Raw genomic sequence first — 24906 nt, forward strand, 5'->3', positions numbered from 1 at the left:
TGACTGGATAAAAAATGTAATAAAAAATGATGTCCCCCCCACTCCTAAAACCAAAGTTGCGCCCCTGCTCAAAACTATTAGGCCTATGTTTAATTGGTTGGCCCATATGCAGAATGTGCGCATCAACTGTGTTTGTGCTTCACTGAACTTTAAAAACTGCTGTTTAATGCTTAGCCAAAGATTTAATAGTCTGTGTGATGAATTTACTTTTAATTTGTTTTTGAATAATCTGTTGCTGCTTGCTATTTAGCCTACAATACATTACCAAGAGTTAATTGCGCCCAAGAGCGCGCCTCACAGGATCCCCTTTCACTTTCTTCATTCACAACCTTCACCTCCCCTCCCTTCTCCACCCAGACTGTTTGCGAGGCTCCTCGACTCCAGAAACAGTTCGCAGTAAGAGGTTTACCTGTTCTTATACTAACAAGAGAAGCTGACGCCTTAACGGTGGACTATAGACAGCTCCGTGATTCGTCCTTATGGAAATATAGCTATTCCTGTACAAGGTAGGCAAGTATTATTTACTTCTGTTAGACTATTATTACGAAATTAAAACAGTTATTTTCCAAGTATTTTTGTCACTTGTCCGTTCTGTGTCCAAATATCTCTCACCCAAGTTATAATAATACATCGGTTCTATTTCACCAGCCGGCATGCCTGCAAATTAGAAAACAGTTTATACCGCTGTTTTTCTTTTACTAATACCAAAATCAAAATGTGTTGAAATGACTTATTCACATGAGATGAGCAGCTTAAATGTGCGTAATTTGGTAACATGGATACAATTCGATATATTGGAACCACTGTCTGCATCTGATTATGATGGATCTAACATCTTAAGAAGATTACAAGCTTATATATAACAGGGTTTTCCACTAACAAAACTATCCAGTGTGAGCCACGCGACCCTCACAAAATGAGTCGGTGAGAAAGCCACTTTAAAGTCAGTTGTTTTCTATAAACGTGTTCGTACTTTTGTTTGGGTATATTCCTTATAATCATTTAATACTGTAGCCTACATCGTCCCATTATTTACAGCCTTTTATAGTAGCCATCTGTCATACCCTAATCAATGGCCTCTTGAATAAACTCCAACGGCTACTCCTTCAAGCGTGTGTCCTATATGCCTACAAACGTAAACCGTTTGTAGGCTTATGCATTGCTCTCTTGGAAAATAATCGCGTTTAAAATAGCCGAGTTGTGTGTGGGGATTATCAGGTCTACAGTGGTAGCCTACCAAATAGTTAACTGGGGGATGTCCGGGAATTGGATGATCTCAGAGCCTAAATATTACATAAGGCTTGTGTCCGTACAACCCACCCACTGGACACAGACGTCAATTCAACGTCTATTCAACATAATTTCAATGACGTGGAAACAACGTTGATTCAACCAGTATGTTCCCAGTGGGCAGGAACAAATGGGTCTGAGTGAGACTCTGTTACTCAAGGTCACAAGAACCTGGGACCTTAATCACGACAATAAATCAGAGCCTGTCTCGCTGCAAGCACAAGCATTTCGCTACACTCGCATTAACATCTGCTAACCATGTGTACGTGACCAATACAATTTGATTTGATTTGCAATCTAATTTCAAACCCAGAAATCTGTTTTCCACAAACCAGATGACAAATTACATTGGCCATACATTTAGATGCTTACGCATTACCTCATCAACATTGAACGGATTGAATTCACTGCTGGCATGAGTAAATTATACGGTCTAGGTAGGCTACAGAATATACACAGCAATATGCACAATATAGATGAATGATGCTAAAATTGACAGGCAATACATTTGCGCAAAAGCCTGAGTATTCCCTTTTCCAAAAACGTCTGGATAATGTCTTACGCCCACTGCAAAATACACTATTAGCATTATTTAATAGATTGGGAATTGGGTTATTTTGTTGGTCTGGTTATATTGCAAAAACACATTGGTCACCAAAAGAGAGAAAAACTAAGCAAAAGGTCAACCACATTACGCAAAACGCATTCTGATTAGGGGAACCACGTGCCATTAGGATGGCCGAATTAGGAATTTCAGGACAAGGAATGATTCACAATTTCTTAATAGCTACTTTCCTTGGTCGACTAGAGATGTAACAAGGAGTGCGGAACTGTCGCTATAATGGTATAACCTTCTGATACACAAAGCAAATTGAGACCATATGTGGCGGAAAGAAACTACAAACAGATGTTTGACTTGAATAACTATGTTACATATGTGTCCAGGAAAATAATAACAAAATATATCATACATTTTTTTATTTTAAAGGCCCATTGCAGTCAGAAACGTGATTTTCCCGTGTTTTATATATATTTCCACACTATGAGTTTGGAAATATACTTAGAAATTGTGAAAAGGATGATAATGCCATTTTAGTGTAATAGCTGTTTGAAAAGAAAACGTGACATTTCAGCCTGTTTTGGTGGGATGGAGTTTTGGTGACATCACCAGGCGTAAATTAGTTAATTGACCAATAAGAAAGTGAATTCCAAACCTCTTTGCCAATAACAGCTAGTTTTCAGTTTTCCCCTCTCCGCTCAGCCCACTCTCCAAATTCTTGCTTGAGAAATTGCTCTTTGCTAAGAAGCTATTTTTGTTAATTTTTTACCATTTTAATTGAACACAATCACTGTAAGATACTTCATTGTTACCCAGAAATGATTTGATATTGATATTTAAAAAAAAAAATGGCTGCATTCAACCTTTAAATATCACCATTAATATTTTAATTAACAAGCAATATTTAGGAATATCTGTCACTTCACAGTTGTGATGAGTAAATCAACATTTTTGTCAGTTTTCATCCAACTGTCTTATCAGTAGTCTGTGTGTGTGTATGTATGTGTGTGTGTGTGTGTGTGTGTGAGTGTGTGAGTGTGTGTGTGTGTGTGTGTGTGTGTGTGTGTGTGTGTGTGTGTGTGTGTGTGTTTTTGGATAAAATTTCCACTGGGATGGAATTAGTGTAAGTCTGTCACCATAAATAGGTGAGGAGCAGGGCCTGACTGAAGGCCCTAGGGCTCCTGAGTGGCGCAGTGGTCTGAGGCACTGCATCTCAGTGCAAGAGGAGTCACTTCAGTCCCTGGTTCAAATCCAGGTTGAATCACATCCGGCTGTGATTGGGGGTCCCATAGGGCGGGGGGACAATTTGGCCGGGGTAGGGCGGCATTGTAAATAAGCATTTGTCCTTAACTGACTTGCCTAGTTAAATAAAGGTTCAAAAGAGTGGAGCAGGACATCATTGTCATGCAGTGCCAGGACTGTCAGAATGCATGGGCCAGCACTTTATCCCTATTGTGTTTGACAACCGGCATGTTTATAGATTCACTTCCCTGCATACAATCTGAGACACATGATATAAGGGTGAAATATTGTTTACTTCCAACTCAAGAAGGAAGATTCAATCTCTCTGTCTCAGAGAATAGTAGGCTGTTTGTATCTTATCTGATGGTGTGTCGCAGAAATGGTATAGTACTTTCACGATCAGCCCCCATCTGATTTCTCTACACAGTGACACAATACCTTGTCACAATGTGGCCAATGACTCTGCGGTCAATTAACACTGTGAAAATCATCACCAACAAGTCTCACCTCTCCTCTTACAAAGATCTCAAGCAGCTTTATATGTGAAGCTAATGTGGTAAAATTCACATGACGGTTAGAGATGCCAGGAGTCGACTGGCTGCAGAAGAAAATGTGTAACATTTCAACACATATCAAGTGAGACAATAGTACTATAACTCATACAGGATATGATTCATACACAAATCCCCTCAATTCTTATTAGACATTCACATTGTTTTAACATATAAACACGTGACTCATGATGAAGAAGGTTTTCAGAAGGCGTAAAGTCCTAGGATTGGTGGGGATTCCATTAACTGAGATGATTAACGATAATGTCATCAGCTGAATGCAGTAAGCAGTATCATCAGTGAGTCAGCTTAGAGCACAGCCACGAACTACACTAAATGACCAAAAGTATGTAGACACCTGCTCGTCGAACATCTCATTCCAAAATCATGGGCATTAATATGGAGTTGATCCCCCCTTTGTTGCTATAACAGACCCACTCTTCTGGGAAGGCTTTCCACTAGATGTTGGAACATTGCTGCGGGACTTGCTTCCATTCAGCCACAAGAGCATTAGTGAGGTCGGACACTGATATTGGGCAATTAGGCCTGGCTCGCAGTTGGTGTTCCAATTCATCCCAAAGGTATTCGATGGGGTTTAGGTCAGGGCTCTGTGCAGGCCAGTTAAGTAATTTCACACCGATCTCAACAAACCCTTTCTGTATGGACCTTGCTTTGTGCACAAGGGCATTGTCATGCTGAAACAGGAAAGGACCTTCCTCAAACTGTTGCCACAAAGTTGGAAGCACAGAATCATCTAAAATGTCATTGTATACTGTAGCGTTAAGATTTCCCTTCACTGAAACTAAGGGCCCTAGCCTGAAATATGATAAACAGTCCCAGACCATTATTCCTTCTCCACCAAACTTTACAGTAGTGTTTCCTGGCATCTGCCAAACCCAGATTCGTCCGTTGGACTGCCAGATGGTGAAGCTTGATTCATCACTCCAGAGAACGCGTTTGCACTGCTCCAGAGTCCAATTACGGCGAGCTTTACACCATGACATTACACATGGTGATCTTAGGCTTGTGTGCGGCTGCTCAGACATGGAAACCCATTTCATGAATCGCCCGACGAACAGTTCAGCACTCGGCGGCCCAGTTCTGTGAGCTTGTGTGGCCTACCACTTCGCGGCTGAGCCGTTGTTGCTCATAGACGTTTCCACTTCACAATAACAGCAATTACAGTTGACATGGACAGCTCGAGCAGAGCAGAAATTTGACTGACTTGTTGGAAACGTGGCATCCTATGACGGTTCCACGTTGAAAGTCACTGAGCTCTTCGGTAACGCCATTCGACTGCAAATGTTTGTCTATGGAGATTGCATGGCTGTGTGCTCGATTTTATACACCTGTAAGCAACTGGTGTGGCTATAATAGCCACAACCATTTTTAAAGGGGTGTCCACATAGTTTTGTATCTACAGTGCATTCGGAAAATAATCAGACCCCTTGACTTTTTCCACATTTTGTTACAGCGTTATTCTGAAATTGATTAAATTAAATTAAATTAAATTTCCTCAGCAATCTATGCACAATACCCCATAATGACAAAGCGAAAACAGGTTTTAGGAAATTTTAACAAATGTATTAAAAACAAAAAACATAAATACCTTATTTACATAAGTATTCAGACCCTTTGCTATGAGACTCGAAATTGAGCCCAGGTGCATCCTGTTAACATTGATCATCCTTGAGATGTTTCTACAACTTGATTGGAGTCCACCTGTGGTAAATTATATTGATTGGACATGATTTGGAAAAGCACACACCTGTCTATATAAGGTCCCACAGTTGACAGTGCATGTCAGGGCAAAAACCAACCCATGACCCATGAGGTCGAAGGAATTGTCCATAGAGCTCCGAGACAGGATTACATTTTTTTTGTTAATCTTTATTTAACTAGGCAAGTCAGTTAATAACAAATTCTTATTTACAATGCCGGCCTACCCCGGATAACACTGGGCACCGCCCTATGGGACTCCCAATCATGGCCAGATGTGATGCAACCTGGATTCAAACCAGGTACTGCAGTGATGCCTCTTGCACTGAGATGCAGTGTCTTAGACAACTGCGCCACTCGGGAGCCCCCAATTTCCTCAATTTTGTTTAGGCACAGATCTGGAGAAGGGTACCAAACAAATTCTGTAGCATTGAAGGTCCCCAAGTACACAGTGACCTCCATCATTCTTAAATGGAAGAAGTTTGGAACCACCAAGACTCGTCCTAGAGCTGGCCGCCCAGCAAAACTGAGCAATCGGGGGAGAAGGGCCTTGGTCAGGGAGGAAACCAAGAATCGGATGTTCACTCTGACAGGGCTCTAGGGATCCTGTGTGGAGATGGCAGAACCTCCCAGAAGGACAACCATCTCTGCAGCATTCCACCAATTAGGCCTTTATGGTAGTGGACAGACGGAAATCACTCCTCAGTAAAAGGCACATGGCAGCCTGCTATGAGTTTACCAAAAGGTACCTAACGACTCTCAGACCATGAGAAACAAGATTCTCTGGTCTGATGAAACCAAGATTGAACTCTTTGGCCTGAATGCCAAGTGTCAGGTATGGAGGAAACCTGGCACCATCCCTACGGTGAAGCATGGTGGTGGCAGCATCACGCTGTGGGAATGTTTTTCAGCGGCAGGGACTGGGAGACTTGTCAGGATCGAGGCAAATATGAATGGAGCAAAGTACAGAGAGATCTTTGATGAAAACCTGCTCCAGAGTGCTCAGGACCTCAGACTGGGGTGAAGGTTCACCTTCCAACAGGACAACGACCCTAAGCACACAGCCAAGACAACACAGGAGTGGCTTCGGGACAAGTGTCTGAATGTCCTTGAGTGGCCCAGCCAGAACATCTCTGGAGAGACCTGAAAATAGCTGTGCAGCAATGCTCCCAATCCAACCTGACAGAGCTTGAGAGGATCTGCAGAGAAGAATGGGAGAAACTCCCCAAATACAGGTGTGCCAAGCTTGTAGCGTCATACTCAAGGCTGTAATCGCTGTAATCGTGGCCAAAGGTGCTTCAACAAAGTACCGAGTAAAGGGTCTGAATACTTTATGTAAATGTGATATCTGTTCATTTAATTTTTATAAATGAGCAAAAATGTCTACAAAACTTTTTCGCTTTGTCATTATGGGGTATTGTGTGTAGATTGATGAGGAAAAAAACAATTTCATACATTTTAGAATATGGGTGTAACGTAACAAAATGTGGAAATAAGGATGCTATGCAAAAGCCAACAGATCATGATGATCGTGATTTTTTTATGTCTGTTATCCAAATGGACTTTGAAGAAAAAGTCTACAGTTAACATGCTTTTAAATGCTTCTTAGTGTAATGTGCATACAGCTCTGAAGAATAAAAGTGTTAGTTTTGTATGTAAAGTGTTAGTTTTGTATGTAAAGTGTTAGTTTTGTATGTAAAGTGTTAGTTTTGAAGGATAATCTCTCTTGCTCCCTCAGTATGTACGCAGCTGTATAATACGCAATGTTTGTCTCAGCAACGGAACCACAAAGAGGCCCTGATAACAGGTTCCCACACAGGGAGATGCACACAAAATCTTTTGAACAAACAACTTCCTTGGCAAATTGTGTTTCCACAAAAGTCTAGGAAGTCTTTGGAATGTGCAATGAATTCCTGAGGGTGTATGATTTAATGTGTGATTCACTGCAACACCCCACACAAACCTCAAATCAGCACACATCATCTGCCATGTTAAACTAAAGGCATTTTGTGCGTTTTCAGCCAGTCCCCCTCACACACAGATTCATGAAGTGTTTCCCCTTGTATTTCTGTCCTCTGGCTCCAAGGGTGTAAATCTTTCTCTGTCTTTCTCTCTGTGTCTCCACAGACCTCCAAGCCTAGCGTTTTGATGTCACATTCCCAAAGCAACTGAGCCTCGTCAGAGAATCAGCAGACATAAAGGCAGCCAAAGGATTCTTCATCTTCAGAGAGGCCAAAAGATAAGGAAGAAGGGAGGCTTTGAAGCTGGAACACCCACCACCCTTACTGAATAATGGTGACTTTTTGAGAGTGTGTTGATCTCCGGTCAAGGCCTACATGCCACTGTGATCACCAAGAAGTGGACAAAGTAAGGACAAGGATAAACAATAAAAATCACTTTTGTCTGGCATATCATTAAAAGGAGGTGCAAATCTTATCACTGAGAGACGATCCCCTCACAAACTGAATTCTGGGAAACAGAATGCCAGCCAAGACGCCCATGTACTTAAAGACTACCACACCCAAGCGGGGGAAGAAGCTCAAGCCACGAGACGTCTTGTCCAGTGACATGATTAGCCCCCCGCTAGGGGACATGCGCCACAGTGCCCATGTCGGGCCGGAGGGGGAGGGCGACATGTTCGGAGACGTGGGCTTTTTGCAGGGCAAGATGGACATGTTGCCCGCCCTGAATGGCTTACCACGCTCCCACAGTATGGAGAGGCAGCTGGAAGAGGCCTACCCCATGAACGACAAAGGATCCAACCACTCTTGTAACAACCATCGCAACCCCTACCACCACTCCACCAGCATGCTGAAGAGCACCATCTCCATGCCTGTGTTCATCGCCCATGAGCAGGCCCCGCCCAAGCCGCCTCGGCTTCACCTGGAGGACTCGACCCCCCCGTCCCAGCAGCAACAGTACCAACCTCAGCCAAACAACCATAACCAAAACCAGCAGAAGCATTATTCTATTTCTGTGTGTGACCAGGGTGTCGGCTGCTACATGGACCCCTGCCACGACCTTAGCTACTCTGCCTCCTTCAGGCACCTGGTGCCCTCCTCCGGCTCCTTCTCAGAGGTTTCCTCAGAGGACTCCATGTCAGAGAGCTGTGGCCCCCTGGACCCTCGGAGGGGGCTGAGCCTGGATTCAGATGCTGGCCTGAGCAATGAGGACCTGGGGAGCGAGCGGAGTGAGTCACCCACCGTGTGCCCTAGGTTCTCTCCCGGCGTCTCCCGCTCAGAGTCCCTGATGGGCTTGGATCTTGACCTGGGGCCGTCCATCCTGGAGGACGTGCTGAGGATCATGGACCGCTACAAGAGTATTGATGACCGCTGTGAGTTGTGAGCAGAGGGAGGAAAGGGGCTTAGACACCGCTGTGCAGAGAGGTGTCTGGGACACTTTTATTGCCATCCTCCATATAGCCTAATGATGATTGGGCTGGTCCAACAAACAGACAGAGACAGAGGATAGTGCCAGGACTGACGGGCACAAACGCTGGGACTGTGGGACTATATAATATCCAGACTGGATACACAGCAGCTTCAGAACCAACCATTTGTCTTTTGATATTCAGATTCACAATGGTGGAGAGACCATCATTTCTCCCACCCAAATGCTGTCTACATTTTCGCAGACTATCATTTTACATGTTTTTCAGCATTTCACTATTGTTAGGGTTCATAAATCATACTTCACTAACTCCCTAAGTAAGCTCTGTAGTTTTCTGATAGGATGACGTAGTTGCCTAAAAATACAATTCATGTGCTTTTGATATTCTTCCAGGCACATTTAAAAAAATTCTGTGTGTACCTCTGTGAGGAATTTTACTGTTTTATGTCAGGACAACACTGTCAAGAATGGAGTATTCTATGTATTAGGTTGCCATCTAGTGGCAGGTAATGACACCCAAAATGCAACCGTTCTAGCAGGGCAAAAACTGAGGTCAAAATGTTTTTTTGTGCATTAGAATCAAAGTATGAGAAATGTGCAGCTTCTTCAAAATCCTTTAAATATAGTGGGATGACCAGAGAAAGTTCATATTTTGTAACAGCGGTGCAATTTCTGGACTTGCATCAAATCCTTCAGCATTTTATTATATTGTGTTGATATATTACAGTGTATTTCAAATTGTTATGTACTGTATATTACTGTAATGTATTAAATAAATATGTAAATTAGATGCTGTACCATCCATTTTCTATATATAGTACCAGTCAAAAGTTACTCATTCAAGTGTTTTTCTTTATTTTTACTATTTTCTACACAGTAAAATAATAGTGAAGACATCAAAACTATGAAATAACACATATGGAATCGTGTGGTAACCAAAAAAGTGTTAAACAAATCAAAATATATTTTATATTTGAGATTCTTCAAAGTAGCCACCCTTGGCCTTGATGACAGCTTTGCACACTCTTGGCATTCTCTCAACCAGATTAATGAGGAATGCTTTTCCAACAGTCTTGGAGGAGTTCCCACATATGCTGAGCACTTATTTGCTGCTTTTCCTTCACTCTGTGGTCTAACTCATCCCAAACCATCTCAATTGGGTTGAGGTCAGGTGATTGTGGAGACCAGGTCATCTGATGCAGCACTCCCTCTCCTTCACTCTCCTTCTTGGTCAAATAGCCCTTACACAGCCTGGAGGTGTGTTTTGGGTCATTGTCCTGTTGAAAAACAAATGATAGTCCCACAAAGTGCAAACCAGATGGGATGGTGTATCGCTGCAGAATGCTGTGGTAGCCATGCTGGTTAAGTGTGCCTTGAATTCTAAATAAATCACAGTGTCACCAGCAAAGCACCCCCACATCATCACACCTCCTCCATGCTTCACGGTGGGAACCACACATGCAGAGATCATCCGCTCACCTACTCTGCGTCTCACACAGACACGACGGTTGGAACCAAAAATCTCAAATTTGGACTCATCAGATCAAAGGACAGATTTCCACCAGTCTAATGTCCATTGCTTGTGTTTCTTGTCCCAAACAAGTCTCTTCTTCTTATTGGTGTCCTTTAGTAGTGGTTTCTTTGCAGCAAATCGACCTTGAAGGCCTGATTCACGCAGTCTCCTCTGAACAGTTGATGTTGAGATGTGTCTGTTACTTGAACTCTGTGAAACATTTATTTGGGCTGTAATCTGAGGTGAAGTTAACTCTAATAAACTTATCCTCTGCAGCAGAGATAACTCTGGGTCTTCCTTTCCTGTGGCAGTCATCATGAGATCCAGTTTCATCATGTTGCTTGATGGTTTTTGCAACTGCACTTGAAGAAACTTTCAAAGTTCTTGAAATTTTCCGGATTGACTGACCTTCATGTCTTAACATAATGATGGACTGTCGTTTCCCTTTGCTTATTTGAGCTGGACTTGGTATTTTACCAAATAGGGCTATCTTCTGCATACCACCCTACCTTGTCACAACACTTCTGATTGGCTCAAACGCATTAAGAAGGAAAGAAATTCCACAAATGATCTTTTAACAAAGCACACCTGTTAATTGGCGTCCTGAGTGGCGCAGCAGTCTAAGGCACTGCATCTCAGTACTAGAGGCGTCACTACAGACCCTGGTTCAATTCCAGACTGTATCACAAGTGGCTGTGATTGGGAGTCCTATAGGGTGGCGCACAATTGGCCCAGTGTTGGCCGAGGTAGGCCATCATTGTAAATAAGAATTTGTTCTTAACTGACTTGCCAAATAAAATCATTGAAATGCATTCCAGGTGACTACCTCATGAAGCTGGTTGAGAGAAAACCAAGAGTGTGCAAAGCTGTCATCAAGGCAAAGGGTGGCTACTTTGAAGAATCTCAAATATATTTGTTGATCACTTTTTTGGTTACTACATGATTCCATATGTATTAGTTCATAGTTTGAATGTCTTCACTATTATTCGACAATGTAGAAAATAGTAAAAATAAAGAAAAACCCTTGAATGAGTAGGTGTGTCCAAACTTTTGACTGGTACTGTATGCATATTTTTACATTCTTCAGAGGCTGTGCATCTCAACTCTGGGCCGGGGACCCAAAGGGGTACACATTCCCACCCTCATACACCCAACCCCAAATGAGAGGCTTGATGGATCCCCAGGGCCAGGACCAAGAAACACAGCTCAAAGAAATATCATTCCTTTCTTAAACTGAAAATAAAGCACCATATTATTTTGTATATGAAATTTCCATAAACACATAATGAAGGGCTGATCTGCTCCCATAATTTGCTAAGTGATAACAGAACAGGGAAGATTGTAATTATGTAATGAAAAAATTAGATTTTGTCTTTGAAATGTGTGGGCCTGTATTGTGTTGTCGATAAATATAATTTCACTAAAAGTGGAATCTGAGGAAACGGCAACTTCTGGCTTATCTTTCCAATATTGAGGTCATCCCACCACACCACCTATTGGGGGAGTGTGGGGTAAATTGAGCCAAATGGGCAAGTTAACCCACCCTTGTTTCTGGGAAACCATACACAAAATTCATAATTTGACCAAATATTTAGGAAAAGGTCATAATTTCATAGGCCTGGCCTATGTTAAAAGTGTAAAGAAATGAGGTGTGTTAAAATAAACGTAATATTATGAAAAGACAAAAAAGCGATTGTGTTGAATTGTGTTTGGGAAATAAATATCGACATGTTTTTAAAAAGGTAGTGGTATTTCATTCAGTACAGAAGATTTGTTGGCACGAGCAGCACTGCAGATATTAAGATGAGCGAGATGCAAGACTTAGCTCTCACACAGGCACACACACTATCTGCACATGTGCATGGGTTCACTTCACGCTGTTCAGAGCGTGGTAGTCAGGGCACCAAAACAGCAGAGTAGTTGAGCCTGGCGCTTTAACGCTTTTAATTGTTGTGGAAATGTACTCATTTTGCTGTTTCCTTTCTGCATCTACATCATATCGCTGAGTCTAACTTTAATTTACCATGTCCCGGGCTCAACTTACCCCATTCCCGGGTAAGTTGTGCCAAGAGACTACTCTTTTTGGACAAGGTACAGTATGTTTCCAAACTGTAAAGTTTACATGAATTTTGATTATCTCCAGGGATACAAAGGCCTGAAATATATGTAGATATGTTTGTTAGAAATATTACCATATTTCCCTTGATGGAGTGATACTTAATGTAATGTATTTTTTTTTTATCCCACTCTATCTTACAACTTGTCAAATGAAAAACATAGGCTAACAGTACAGTACCTTTACTACTATTATGACAATACCTTCTGCTCATGTTTAATATAAATATAATGTTCTGTTCAGGTAAATCTTTGTTATTTTTTTAGTCTGCAGTACTTCAGTTTTCTTTTTGCTTGGTTTTATGAAGTTCTCTGAACCTCCCTGGCTGGCTGCATCGCATTAGTGGATACACACACTGCTCTCAGGCAGGTCTGCCGGTTTTGACAAGCAGAAGTATCGTAGCAGGTTAGGAAAATTAACTTGGCAGGTTTAGGACAATTAAGTTAAGGTTAGGAAAAGGGTTAGGGTTAGCTAAAATGCTAAAATTATCCCCGACGCGACTCGAAAATATCCAGCCACAACCAGGTCTGATCTGAAAACAGTCTTGTTTTCCACAAATGCAATTCAGGTCAAAATTGAACTCGATATTTGACTAGTTAGGTCTGATTAAAGAAACGGTACGTACTTCCATTGAGGAACGCATACAAAACCCAATCAGAGAAGACCAAATGACTAGATCACAATTCTGCAACCAATCAGAGAAGCAAAAGGTGGGCCTTTGTGTAGATGGAGAATGTCTGAAAAAATCTAACGTGTGGGACATAGCTAGCTAATTGAAGGGTTTTGTTTTGCCAATAAGTTAGCTAGGCATCTATTTATTGTGAAAAATGAAAAAAAAGTGACTGACCCAAAGAAGCTGCTTGCTCATCGCTGCAAGACATCCTACCGAAATGAAGTGAGTGCTCGTGGCAGAGAGATTCTCAGACGGCAAAGTTAGTTAGCTAGCGCACGTAACGTTAGTAAACGTTACTAAATCCGCTCTTTGCTAACATAGCTAGCTGTTGGCTATCATAAGCTAGCTAGCTGGCTAAACTGTAAACATTGCACCATGCAATGTCTGTTGGAACGAACTTAGCCACAGATGAATAGGGCCGTTAGCTAGGTAGTTATAGGTTTCTTTGACTTAGCTAATGGTACGTGCTGTCACAGCTCTGTTTTGGTAGCTAATGTTACCTGGCTAAATGCCCTTACTATTTCACTTACATGCATGTTTCTGTAATACCTTTATTCTAGGCTCAACATCGAAGGGTTGTTAGTCTATTTTCCTTATGACTACATTTACCCAGAGCAATATTCCTACATGCTGGAACTCAAGAGGACCCTGGATGCCAAGGTAACTAGAGAGACCCAGCAACATGCCAGTTGTTGTAGATCTATCCTAATGTTATGGCCCTATGCATGATGGTAACACATTGCTTATCCAAATGGACATGGTGTTCTGGAGATGCCATCGGGAACTGGGAAAACCATCTCTCTTCTGTCATTGATTGTTGCATATCAGCGGGTGAGTCAAGATATGTCAGTTTCTCCGTCAGGACTCCATTGGACCATTTTGACAGTACACTTATACAGTGATATCTCCTCTCTTTGACAGGAGTATCCCCTTGAAGTCACAAAGCTGATCTACTGTTCCTGAGATAGAGAAGGTGATCTCTCTCTTCTCCTACACCTTTGTGTGTGCTCCCCTATCCTTGAAGAACATATGTTTCTCATCCCCTTCTCTGATGCCATGTTGCTCCCTTCTCCATCAGGTGGTGGAGGAGTTGAGGAAGCTTACGGAGTTCTATTCTAAGGAGACGGGAGAGAAGAACAACTTCCTGGCTCTGGCGCTCTCCTTTCGAAAAAACCTATGTGTTCACCCTGAGGTAGGCGTGCCAATAGCACATTTTATAGACCTCAATCAAGGGAGGTCTATGGGCTTAACAATCCCAAGCCTTGAAACATATACAGTATACTGACTGGTGTCTGCCTGTTTGGCATCGCTTTTTCCACGTTGAAGGGTATATCCTTGGACGGTTCTGTTTGGGAAGGAGTCGTTTGCATCACCGAGCGGTGCCCAGGAAATAATTAAATCCAATTATTAGATGCTACTACTATCACCCCTCCAAATCAAACATGGATTCCATTAGGGGTGTAAACGTTTAAACAAAGTTGGAATCCTTAACATTAAGAAGAAGAAACAAAAAATTCCCCCCACATAATTAAAATCACAGTGCAGTTATCACAAAACATCATTTTTTTTGTGGTGTAGCCTAACTAGATTTATACACTGCTCAAAACAATAAAGGGAACACTAAAATAACACATCCTAGATCTGAATGAATGAAATATTCTTATTAAATACTTTTTTCTTTACATAGTTGAATGTGCTGACAACAAAATCACACAAAAATGATCAATGGAAATCAAATTTATCAACCCATGGAGGTCTGGATTTGGAGTCACACTCAAAATTAAAGTGGAAAACCACACTACAGGCTGATCCAACTTTGATGTAATGTCCTTAAAACAAGTCAAAATGAGGCTCAGTAGTGTGTGTGGCCTCCACGTGCCTGTATGACCTCCCTACAACGCCTGGGCATGCTCCTGATGAGGTGGCGGATGGTCTCCTGAGGGATCTCCTCCCAGACCTGGACTAAAGCATCCGCCAACTCCTGGACAGTCTGTGGTGCAACGTGGCGTTGGTGGATGGAGCGAGACATGATGTCCCAGATGTGCTCAATTGGATTCAGGTCTGGGGAACGGGCGGGCCAGTCCATAGCATCAATGCCTTCCTCTTGCAGGAACTGCTGACACACTCCAGCCACATGAGGTCTAGCATTGTCTTGCATTTAGGAGGAACCCAGGGCCAACCGCACCAGCATATGGTCTCACAAGGGTCTGAGGATCTCATCTCGGTACCTAATGGCAGTCAGGCTACCTCTGGCGAGCCCATGGAGGGCTGTGCGGCCCCCCAAAGAAATGCCACCCCACACCATGACTGACCCACCGCCAAACCGGTCATGCTGGAGGATGTTGCAGGCAGCAGAACGTTCTCCACGGCGTCTCCAGACTGCCACGTCTGTCACATGTGCTCAGTGTGAACCTGCTTTCATCTGTGAAGAGCACAGGGCGCCAGTGGCGAATTTGCCAATCTTGGTGTTCTCTGGCAAATGCCAAACGTCCTGCACGGTGTTGGGCTGTAAGCACAACCCCCACCTGTGGACGTCGGGCCCTCATACCACCCTCATGGAGTCTGTTTCTGACCGTTTGAGCAGGCACATGCACATTTGTGGCCTGCTGGAGGTCATTTTGCAGGGCTCTGGCAGTGCTCCTCCTTGCACAAAGGCGGAGGTAGCGGTCCTGCTGCTGGGTTGTTGCCCTCCTACGGCCTCCTCCACGTCTCCTGATGTACTGGCCTGTCTTCTGGTAGCGCCTCCATGCTCTGGACACTACGCTGACAGACACAGCAAACCTTCTTGCCACAGCTCGCATTGATGTGCCATCCTGGATGAGCTGCACTACCTGAGCCACTTGTGTGGGTTGTAGACTCCGTCTCATGCTACCACTAGAGTGAAAGCACCGCCAGCATTCAAAAGTGACCAAAACATCAGCCAGGAAGCATAGGAACTGAGAAGTGGTCTGTGGTCACCACCTGCAGAACCACTCCTTTATTGGGGGTGTCTTGCTAATTGCCTAATTTCCACCTGTTGTCTATTCCATTTGCACAACAGCATGTGAAATTTATTGTCAATCAGTGTTGCTTCCTAAGTGGACAGTTTGATTTCACAGAAGTGTGATTGACTTGGAGTTACATTGTGTTGTTTAAGTGTTCCCTTTATTTTTTTGAGCAGTGTATGTCTACAAAGACCTGGGCAAGGTTGTGTAATTTTTAAATAAAACCAAAGAGGAAGAGACTAACTTTAGGCTACTTTGGTGAATTTGCGAGGCATGCAAGACAAGACATTGCAAGATGCAGATTACCAAGACATATGCTCACGGCTGTCTTTCCCTTGTGCTGGCCTGCCTGTTCTTTCTCTTTGCTAATGACCCGTGTGTGTGTTCGGTCTGTTGCGTGTAGAATATCCTAGTTTAGGCTATTCATGGGACCAATGTCGCCGGGACGGGTATCTTGAGGCCAGTCTTGCCAGCACGGGGTAGGCTACTCTTTGTTTATGAGTGGGTGGGTGTGTTTTTGTCTCATAATATGAAATGACAGTAGGCTTCCAGTATAGCCTATATCGATTACCCTTTTCAGATATAATGGTTAGTGGCCCCTTAAAAGCACCTCTGCTACGACATGTTTGTTTGTCTGTTAGGGTAGGCTACACTACAGCTTTTTAAACGCAGACACAAAACCTTTGGAGACATGAACAGCATTTTATTTGTCTGTAAAGTAATGCCGCTTCTGAAGCGGGACTGACTTCCATCAGTAGGTGACCAGAACAGTCAAACCTAGCCTGCCTGCTGCCCACGCATAGATCATTCTTTCCTAAAAAAATGGTACTTTAAGGTTTGTTAATTATTGCAACTTACCTAGACATTTAGTTGAAAGAAAGCACATCTATCCACCCTACCATAAATGGCAATGTTTATTGTTGTCAGGGAAACAATGGAATATTATATGCAGGAGCAGAATTCTACAATCTGAAAAGGTACAGACGCTTCTGAAAAGTCATCAGTTATCGACATGTTACTGTACTGCGTTCTATGTCTGTAAAGGGTCACGGTAGACAACTTTATTGCCCGGCCCTAGCAGTCAGTACACTGCCGACAGTATATATTCACGATGACACCCACTAACCACGGTCCTGTAACACTCTTCAAACACATTTGTGTGTGGTCAAAATAGCAAATATTTTGTCCATGTCATGGTCCAAATTGCATGATTCTTTGTGTTCAGGTGAGCTCGTTACGCTTTGGGAAGGAGGTGGATGGGAAATGTCACAGCCTGACAGCGTCATACATCCGCGCCCAACGGCACAGCAACCCAAGCCTGCCTTCGTGCCGTTTCTATGAGGTGAGGGGCTTGGGATTGTGACAAAGAGAGTGATCTGGAGACTTCCATGCCTCTGTCTGACTGACTATCTGCTTTAGGAGTTTGACGCTATGGGAAAGCAGGTGCCCCTCCCAGCTGGAGTCTACAACCTGGATGATATGAAGGACTTTGGGCGGAGGAAAGGCTGGTGCCCCTACTACCTAGCACGCTATTCGGTAAGAATAACCCTTTGTCATAGCTTCTGATGTTTTTCTTTTACAATTGTTTTTGTAGCGTGTTATATTTGACAGCATTACTAAAGACGGTACAGTATGAAGATGGGCAGAAACTGATTCTCCAATAGAAATCCCGATCACCCTTTTAGGCAATATACTTTCGATATGAAGTTGTTTTTGATGAAAATGTGTCAGTTTACTTTCACAAGGTTGGAGTAATAACATTTAGCTACTTAAGACATAGGCTCGGATCTAGGTTGTGCCTTTTACATTTTGAGAAAATTAACAAGTAAGGAAGAATTTTTCACTTCTCTCATTGACTTCTCAAACCCTGGTCTGCTTGGTCTGTTTCGCATGCGTTCCCGGAAGTCTTGCTATGTTGCGCCTCTGGGTTTAGAAACTCTGGTATTACTGTATGAAGGAGATGGACAAGTGAGGATGTTTTTCCTTTTTGCTTCTTTCCTTAACACATACAGATCCTCCATGCCAACATCATAGTTTACAGTTACCACTACCTCCTGGATCCAAAGATTGCAGACCTAGTATCAAAGGAGCTCTCCAAGAAATCGGTGGTTGTTTTTGATGAAGCACATAACATCGGTAAGGACATCCACCTGTTTCTTTATAATTTCTTTAAGTTAACCCACTTTCAAGCCTCCACAAGCTGATATTCCATCCTCTTCCTCAGACAACGTGTGCATCGACTCCATGAGTGTCAACATCACCAGGAGGACTCTGGACCGCAGTCAGGCCAACGTGGAGACCCTACAGAACACCATTCTCAAGTAAGGTCATCCACTCAGGGGTCTAGTGGAGAGCAGCACTAGATACACTAACATTTGTCTTGTGATGTCATCTCAACCGCTTGTCCTCTGCTGTAGGATAAAGGAGACAGACGCAGCCAAACTGAAAGAGGAATACAGACGATTGGTGGAGGGCCTGAAAGAGGCCAACGTTGCCAGGGAGACCGACATCTACATGTCCAATCCCGTGTTGCCAGATGAGATCCTCCAAGGTTAGCCCCCTGGAGTCCAGTTGAAAACAACCCAGTTATTGAATATTTGTTCATATTTGTATCGATTTATGCTCAAACAGGGTTTCATGTATCTACCTTTCCCTTTCTATATCCTGTCCTCCCTCTCCCGTAATGTCTTTTTTTACGTCTTTTCCCCCATCCGCCTCCAGAGGCTGTGCCTGGCAGCATCCGCACGGCAGAGCACTTTGTGGGCTTCATGAAGCGTTTCCTGGAGTACCTGAAGTCCAGGCTGAGGTTTCACCATGTAATGCAGGAGAGCGCTCCCCAGTTCCTCAAAGACATCTTTCAGAAGGTCTGCATTGACCGCAAGCCCCTCAGGTGACTTCTACAGTACATTTGTGTTAGTTTTGTATAGCCTGGTGCCCTTGGTTGGTGGAGTTTTCCACTTTAGGACCATGGAGATTTCTATTTTAGGACCAATGGAATGGCCCTAACATGTGCAAACTCCGTCCACCAGGGCACCAGGGAATGCAAAAGGAATGCTCCTAGACTTAAGACTCCATCGTGGATTATGTCTCTTGGGAACATTGAAATAAGTTTCTAGTAACTCCTCACTCCTTAATTCTTATATGACATATCTATTTGTTTCTCTAGATTCTGTGCCGAGAGGTTGCGTTCGTTGCTGAGGACTTTAGAGATAGCGGACATCGCAGACTTCTCAGCCATCACCCTCATCTCCAACTTTGCCACACTGGTCAGCACTTACAGCAAAGGTACTGAACCTCCCTAGGCTGACTGTGTCTGTTATCTCTACACGGCTACAGCTCTGTGGTTATTTACTTTCTTTGTCCGTTCCTTGACATCTTCCACCCTCAGGATTCACCATCATCATTGAACCCTTTGAAGACCGAACCCCCACCATTGCTAACCCCGTTCTGCACTTCAGGTGCGGTTCATATTTTGTTTCGCCAGCAGAACGGTGTGTTATTGATGGATGAGATGTTGTACCACTGCAAGAGCCAAGGGTGAAATAATCCATTAGGATGCAAGTGAATGACTCATGTATACACTCTGCTTAGTTACTCATTGTGTCATTGGATAGTTTAAATGCATCATAAGAAATGATTTGGCATTCATCTTACCTGGGATCTAGTTGAGAGAAACAGGAACAATTTATATTATATATTGCATAAATCCAGGTCCAGGCATTAATGTAGTTTCAGATATTAAACAGCCTTTTATTTTATGGGCTAGTGCATTAAAAAACACCAACGTATGTCGGTTTACGCTTTTTATCTGGGATCTTCTAACCCTGGCTCTGATCTCCCTTCAGCTGTATGGACCCTTCCATTGCCATCAAGCCTGTGTTTGAGCGCTTCCAGTCTGTCATCATTACGTCAGGGGTAATCTCTCTCGCTCTCTTGTTCCTAGATTACCTGTGACCTAGCCACTAATCAGTGATTATAAGCCACCTGCTGATGGTCTCATCTGTCCAAGATGTGGCCACTCACATTCCAATGCAGTCAGGCTCGGGTGCTATTTGTAAACTTAGTGCTGTATCTTGTCCATGTAGATGTGTTAATGAGGGACACATGCCTTTTCTTTGTTTCTCAGTACTTTATCAACAGGGCATTCCCCCTTAAATCTGCAGCTTTTAATTATTTATTTTTTACCACCATTCAGAATGACAGAGTTCATGCGATGCAAACAAATGTAAAGGAGTATGATAGTTTTATATTATTTTGCCTGTAGGTGTCTTCAGCAGTTAGTTCAGGAGTATGATCATCACCTCACGCCATTGATCCGCACACTAGATCCCTTGGCTGTGTGTTGGCTCGGCTGTCCTACCCTGCGGCTGTCTACTTCTGACCATGTTTCTACCCACAGACCCTTTCACCGTTGGACATTTACCCCCGAATCCTGGACTTCCGGCCTGTTACCACGGCATCCTTCACCATGACGCTGGCACGCACCTGCCTCTGCCCTCTTGTGAGTAACCTCAGAAACAGTCTACATGATATGACCTGAGTGGTTAATTCAAGCTATGCTGAGCTTCAGAAAGGATGCAAGGGGGTGACACTGAGCTCTTCCTCTTTCAGGTGGTGGGGAGGGGGAACGACCAGGTGGCCATGACCTCCAAGTTTGAGACACGTGAAGATTTTGGTTAGTGATTGTTACATTGTATCGAAATAATTGTAAGCTTAGACTCTCCGTTCCTTAGTTGTGATAAAACAAAACATTGGAATAAACCTGGTCTGATTTCTATTTTTCAGCGGTCATCCGTAACTATGGCAACCTGCTGCTGGAGATGTCTGCGATCGTGCCCGATGGCATCGTGGCCTTCTTTACCAGCTACACCTACATGGAGAATATTGTGGTATGAGCAGGTGTGTACACACGGTCCACAAATGGAAGTGAGAATAAATGTTAAGTGAATATCGTGTGGTTCTGTTTGTGCTGTTATGGCAATAGACATAGCTACACTGAACAAAAATACAAACAACGTGTAAAGTGTTGGTCCCATGTTTCATGAGCTGAAATAAAAGATCCCAGACATTTTCCATATGCACAAAAAGCTTATTTCTCTAAAATTGTGTACCTTTTTTTTTTTTACATCCTTGTTAGTGAGCATTTCTCCTTTTCCAAGATAATCCATCCACCTGACAAGTATGGCATATCAAGAAGCTGTGGACCATACAAGGCTACTCTAAAATGTGAATTCTTTTCACACAAAACAATGCCACAGATGTCTCAAGTTGAGGGAGCGTGCAATAGGCATGCTGACTGCAGGAATGTCCACCAGAGCTGTTGCCAGTGAATTGAATGTTATTTTCTCTACCATAAGCTGCCTCTAACGTCATTTTTGAGAATTTGGCAGTAAGCTCAACCGGCCTCACAACCGCAGACCATGTGTATGGCGTTGTGTGGGCGAGCGGTTTGCTGATGACGTTGTGAACAAAGTGCCCCATGGTGGGGTTATGGTATGGTCAGGCACGAGCTACAGACAACGAAGAGAAATTGCATTTTATCGATGGCAGTTTGAATGCACAGAGACACTGTGACGAGATCCTGAGGCCCATTGTCGTGACATTCATCCCCGCCATCACCTTGTTTCCGCATGGCCCCATGTCGCAAGGATCTGTATACAATTCCTGGAAGCTGAAAATGTCCCATGGCCTGCACACTCACCAGACAGCGTGTTCCAGTTTTCCTGCCATTATCCAGCAACTACGCACAGCCATAGAAGAGGAGTGGGACAACATTCCACAGGCCACAATCAACAGCCTGATGAACTCTATGCGAAGGAGATTTGCCTCATGCAGCGTGACACATGGTCACACCAGATACTAACTGGTTTTCTGATCCACGCCACTACCTTTTTTGATGGGGGGGGTGTCTGTGACCAACCAATTATCTGTATTCCCAGTCATGTGAAATCCATAGATTAGGGCCTAATGAATTTATTTCATTGTTGCATGTTGCGTTTTATATTTTTGCTCAGTATACAGTATGTTAGCATTTTATTGGCAGCAGCTAGAATTGTGCCCAATGTTGATATTGGTGATAGATTCCTGAGTTGGAGAAATTGAATTTTTTGAAGGGTAGTAATCTGGAAGTTGAGTAAGCGTTGTCCTCTTGTCCTGTCCCGGTGTGTCTCTGTCTGTAGGGCATCTTGGAGAACGTCCAGAGGAACAAGCTGATCTTCATCGAGACCCCAGACGCAGCAGAGACCAGCATGGCTCTGGAGAAATACCAGGAGGTCAGGAGACCCTTTCTTTGATTGTCTTAGGTTGTCTTCTGTCGTTGTGTCTGTGACCTCTTATCCGTTGTGCCCCAGGCCTGTGAGAACGGCAGAGGAGCCATCCTGCTGTCTGTGGCCAGGGGAAAGGTGTCCGAGGGAATCGACTTTGGTGAGTGTTTTAGTTCCTGTAGTATAGCCTCCTTCAGGCTCATTTGCAAAACAAAATGGCTGCCAAAGTTACAACACAGGTCATGTACAGTGAGTTGTTCATTGTAGTTATTTGAAGAGATGAGTGATGTGAAACTGTCTCCCTCAGTCCACCATTTTGGACGTGCGGTGATCATGTTCGGAGTGCCTTACGTTTACACACAGAGCCGGATCCTGAAGGTCAGTCCAACTCCTCTGTTCATCATCCTTGTTCTCTTCTGCTTTATTCACTGTTTTGATCTGTTCCTCTTATGTTCCATGTATGTCCTCCTCATCCCTCTGTCTTTCACTTTACTTCCTTTAATCCTAATGGGCTGTTTGTCCAAAATAGTTATCCTTCTCCTCCTCTGTCCATCCCTACCAGGCTCGTCTGGAGTACCTGCGGGACCAGTTCCAGATTAGAGATAATGACTTCTTGACGTTTGACGCCAGGCGGCACGCAGCGCAGTGTGTGGGCCGCGTCATCAGGGGCAAGACAGACTACGGCTTGATGATCTTCGCAGACAAGGTGAGGGCCTTTGGAACTTGGTGTGTCAAAAGTTTCAGAGGAATTGTTGGATCCTTTCTTACCACTCTGATCATTGATAGACTCGACCCTGATCATTTTCTTTTGTCTGCAATGTCTACTTAAATAAATGTTTAATGTATTTATAGTTCTGTGTTGGACCCCAGGAAGATTAGCTGACGTTATGGCGTCAGCTAATGGGGATCCTAATAAAAATTAAAAATTCCTTTTGTAATAAAAAATATGAAAGTGGATTTCTGGAAGTTGAAAGCCATAATGCACTGAGCTCACAGCAGGTTGTTCCATAATGCTGTTAGTGATCTAGTTCCTTCACATCAGTATTGAAGAGAATTGGAACAAAGCCTAAGATCCTTTTTCTCTCGTGTTGCAGCGCTATGCCCGGGCTGACAAGCGAGGGAAGCTGCCCCGGTGGATTCAGGAGCACCTCACTGACGGCAGCCTCAACCTGACCAAACACTTCCTACGCCAGATGGCCCAGCCCTTCAGAAAGGTACTGCACAGGCACATGTTTAGCAGGTTTCCGAGGTTGTGGAAACAAATGTTATGGAGATGCCTGTCTGACGTAGAAAAAGAAATCACATCAGATCTATTCATGACATCTCTACCTGCAACGTTCTTCAATGTTTGCTAAGTGAACGTGTCCCAGGTCCCCCCTTAACCCCTACTTTCTCTGAATGCCCCCCTCCTCCCTCAGGAGGACCAGTTGGGCCTGTCTCTGCTGACACTGGAGCAGCTGCAGTCAGAGGACATGCTGCAAAAGATCGCCCAGATCGCTCACCAAGCCTAAGAGGAAATGTCATCACCCAGTCAAACCCACATCTGTCATACAGACAAGGTCACTGTTTCAATCCTACTGTACATAGAGCAGCTTATATGTTCTTACAAAGTGTATATTTGCATAAGCCTGGAGGCCGAAAAATAATTGTTTACAGTTTCTAGCATGTTTATTTTTGTCTTCTAAATATTTGCACATGTACATCATGATACAGACAAGGCTAGCATGAATACAGTGGATTAAAGAGACTCAATATACTTTATTTGACATTTGTCTATGGTTTCCAGATATAAAATACATTTGTCATTTTCAATAACATTGACAATCTGCAAAGAAAGCTCTCCGTAACAGCAAGAGTTCTACATAAATAAGTAGGATTCTATTTAATCTGTACCGCTGAAGTTCAGCGTGATTAAAATTTAAAGGCAATGTTCCCGTGTTGGCGAAGACTGCATTCATGGTAAACGCTGCATATGTCGACTCAATTGGAAATGACCTTCATTTCTATTGCGCAATCTGAAACGCTTGATACAGATTGAATAGAGCCCTTATTGTGCTTTTGTCAGTTTATATCCCCGGTTCTAACATGCATTCTGTGTCCTGATCGGATTGTGCCCTTTTTTTTATTTTTTTGACCAGTGTCGACGATTAAAATGGCATGGCAAAGATTAGAACCTGTGGCCTTCTGGTCCCTATCCCAGTTCTAGTCCACTGCAGCAGCATGAGGGAGGGTGCCACACGTTTCCTACATTTATAAAGCTGTTCAGTCAATTAGTCATTTAGAACGTCAAATGAGAAATGTGAATGGTTAAGGTTGGAAAACAAAAGGCTCATTGGGATTCGAAATGGCGACCTTGTCGCAATCTGCATTTAACGCCTTCAATCCATCTTAATGGGGTTTAACAATCTAGGTTTTCTACATTAGTGACTCCTCTACAGCTCTTTCAATGATCACGTGGCAATACCGCCACAATGGATTAACAATCACTTTTTGTGCCTCAAATTGCATATATTTACTCTTGACTTGCTAACATCCTGAATAAGATGCATAGGCTACATCAACAAAATCAAATAATTTTTAAACATGTTCCAGAAGGAATTTAAATT

The 24906-nt window shown here is 43.3% G+C and overlaps 1 protein-coding gene and 1 pseudogene across 1 annotated transcript; both read left to right on the plus strand.

The window, feature by feature from the left end:
- The first annotated feature begins 374 nt into the window (after positions 1 to 374).
- On the plus strand, positions 375 to 9541 carry LOC120028733 (cdc42 effector protein 2-like). The gene is made up of 2 exons (XM_038973958.1): positions 375 to 506; positions 7489 to 9541. The coding sequence occupies exon 2, from the start codon at positions 7843 to 7845 to the stop codon at positions 8704 to 8706; it is 864 nt and encodes a 287-aa protein (XP_038829886.1). The 5' UTR covers positions 375 to 506; positions 7489 to 7842; the 3' UTR covers positions 8707 to 9541.
- A 3561-nt stretch (positions 9542 to 13102) lies between these two features.
- On the plus strand, positions 13103 to 24460 carry LOC120028979 (annotated as a pseudogene).
- The last annotated feature ends 446 nt before the right edge of the window (positions 24461 to 24906 follow it).

This window comes from Salvelinus namaycush, chromosome 34, assembly GCF_016432855.1.
Source record: "Salvelinus namaycush isolate Seneca chromosome 34, SaNama_1.0, whole genome shotgun sequence".
Classification (NCBI taxonomy): Eukaryota; Metazoa; Chordata; class Actinopteri; order Salmoniformes; family Salmonidae; genus Salvelinus; species Salvelinus namaycush.

Excerpts from the sequence above, each read along its gene's own strand:
- LOC120028733 (XM_038973958.1), top strand. The coding sequence starts at position 7,843 with ATGCCAGCCAAGACGCCCATGTACTTAAAGACTACCACACCCAAGCGG.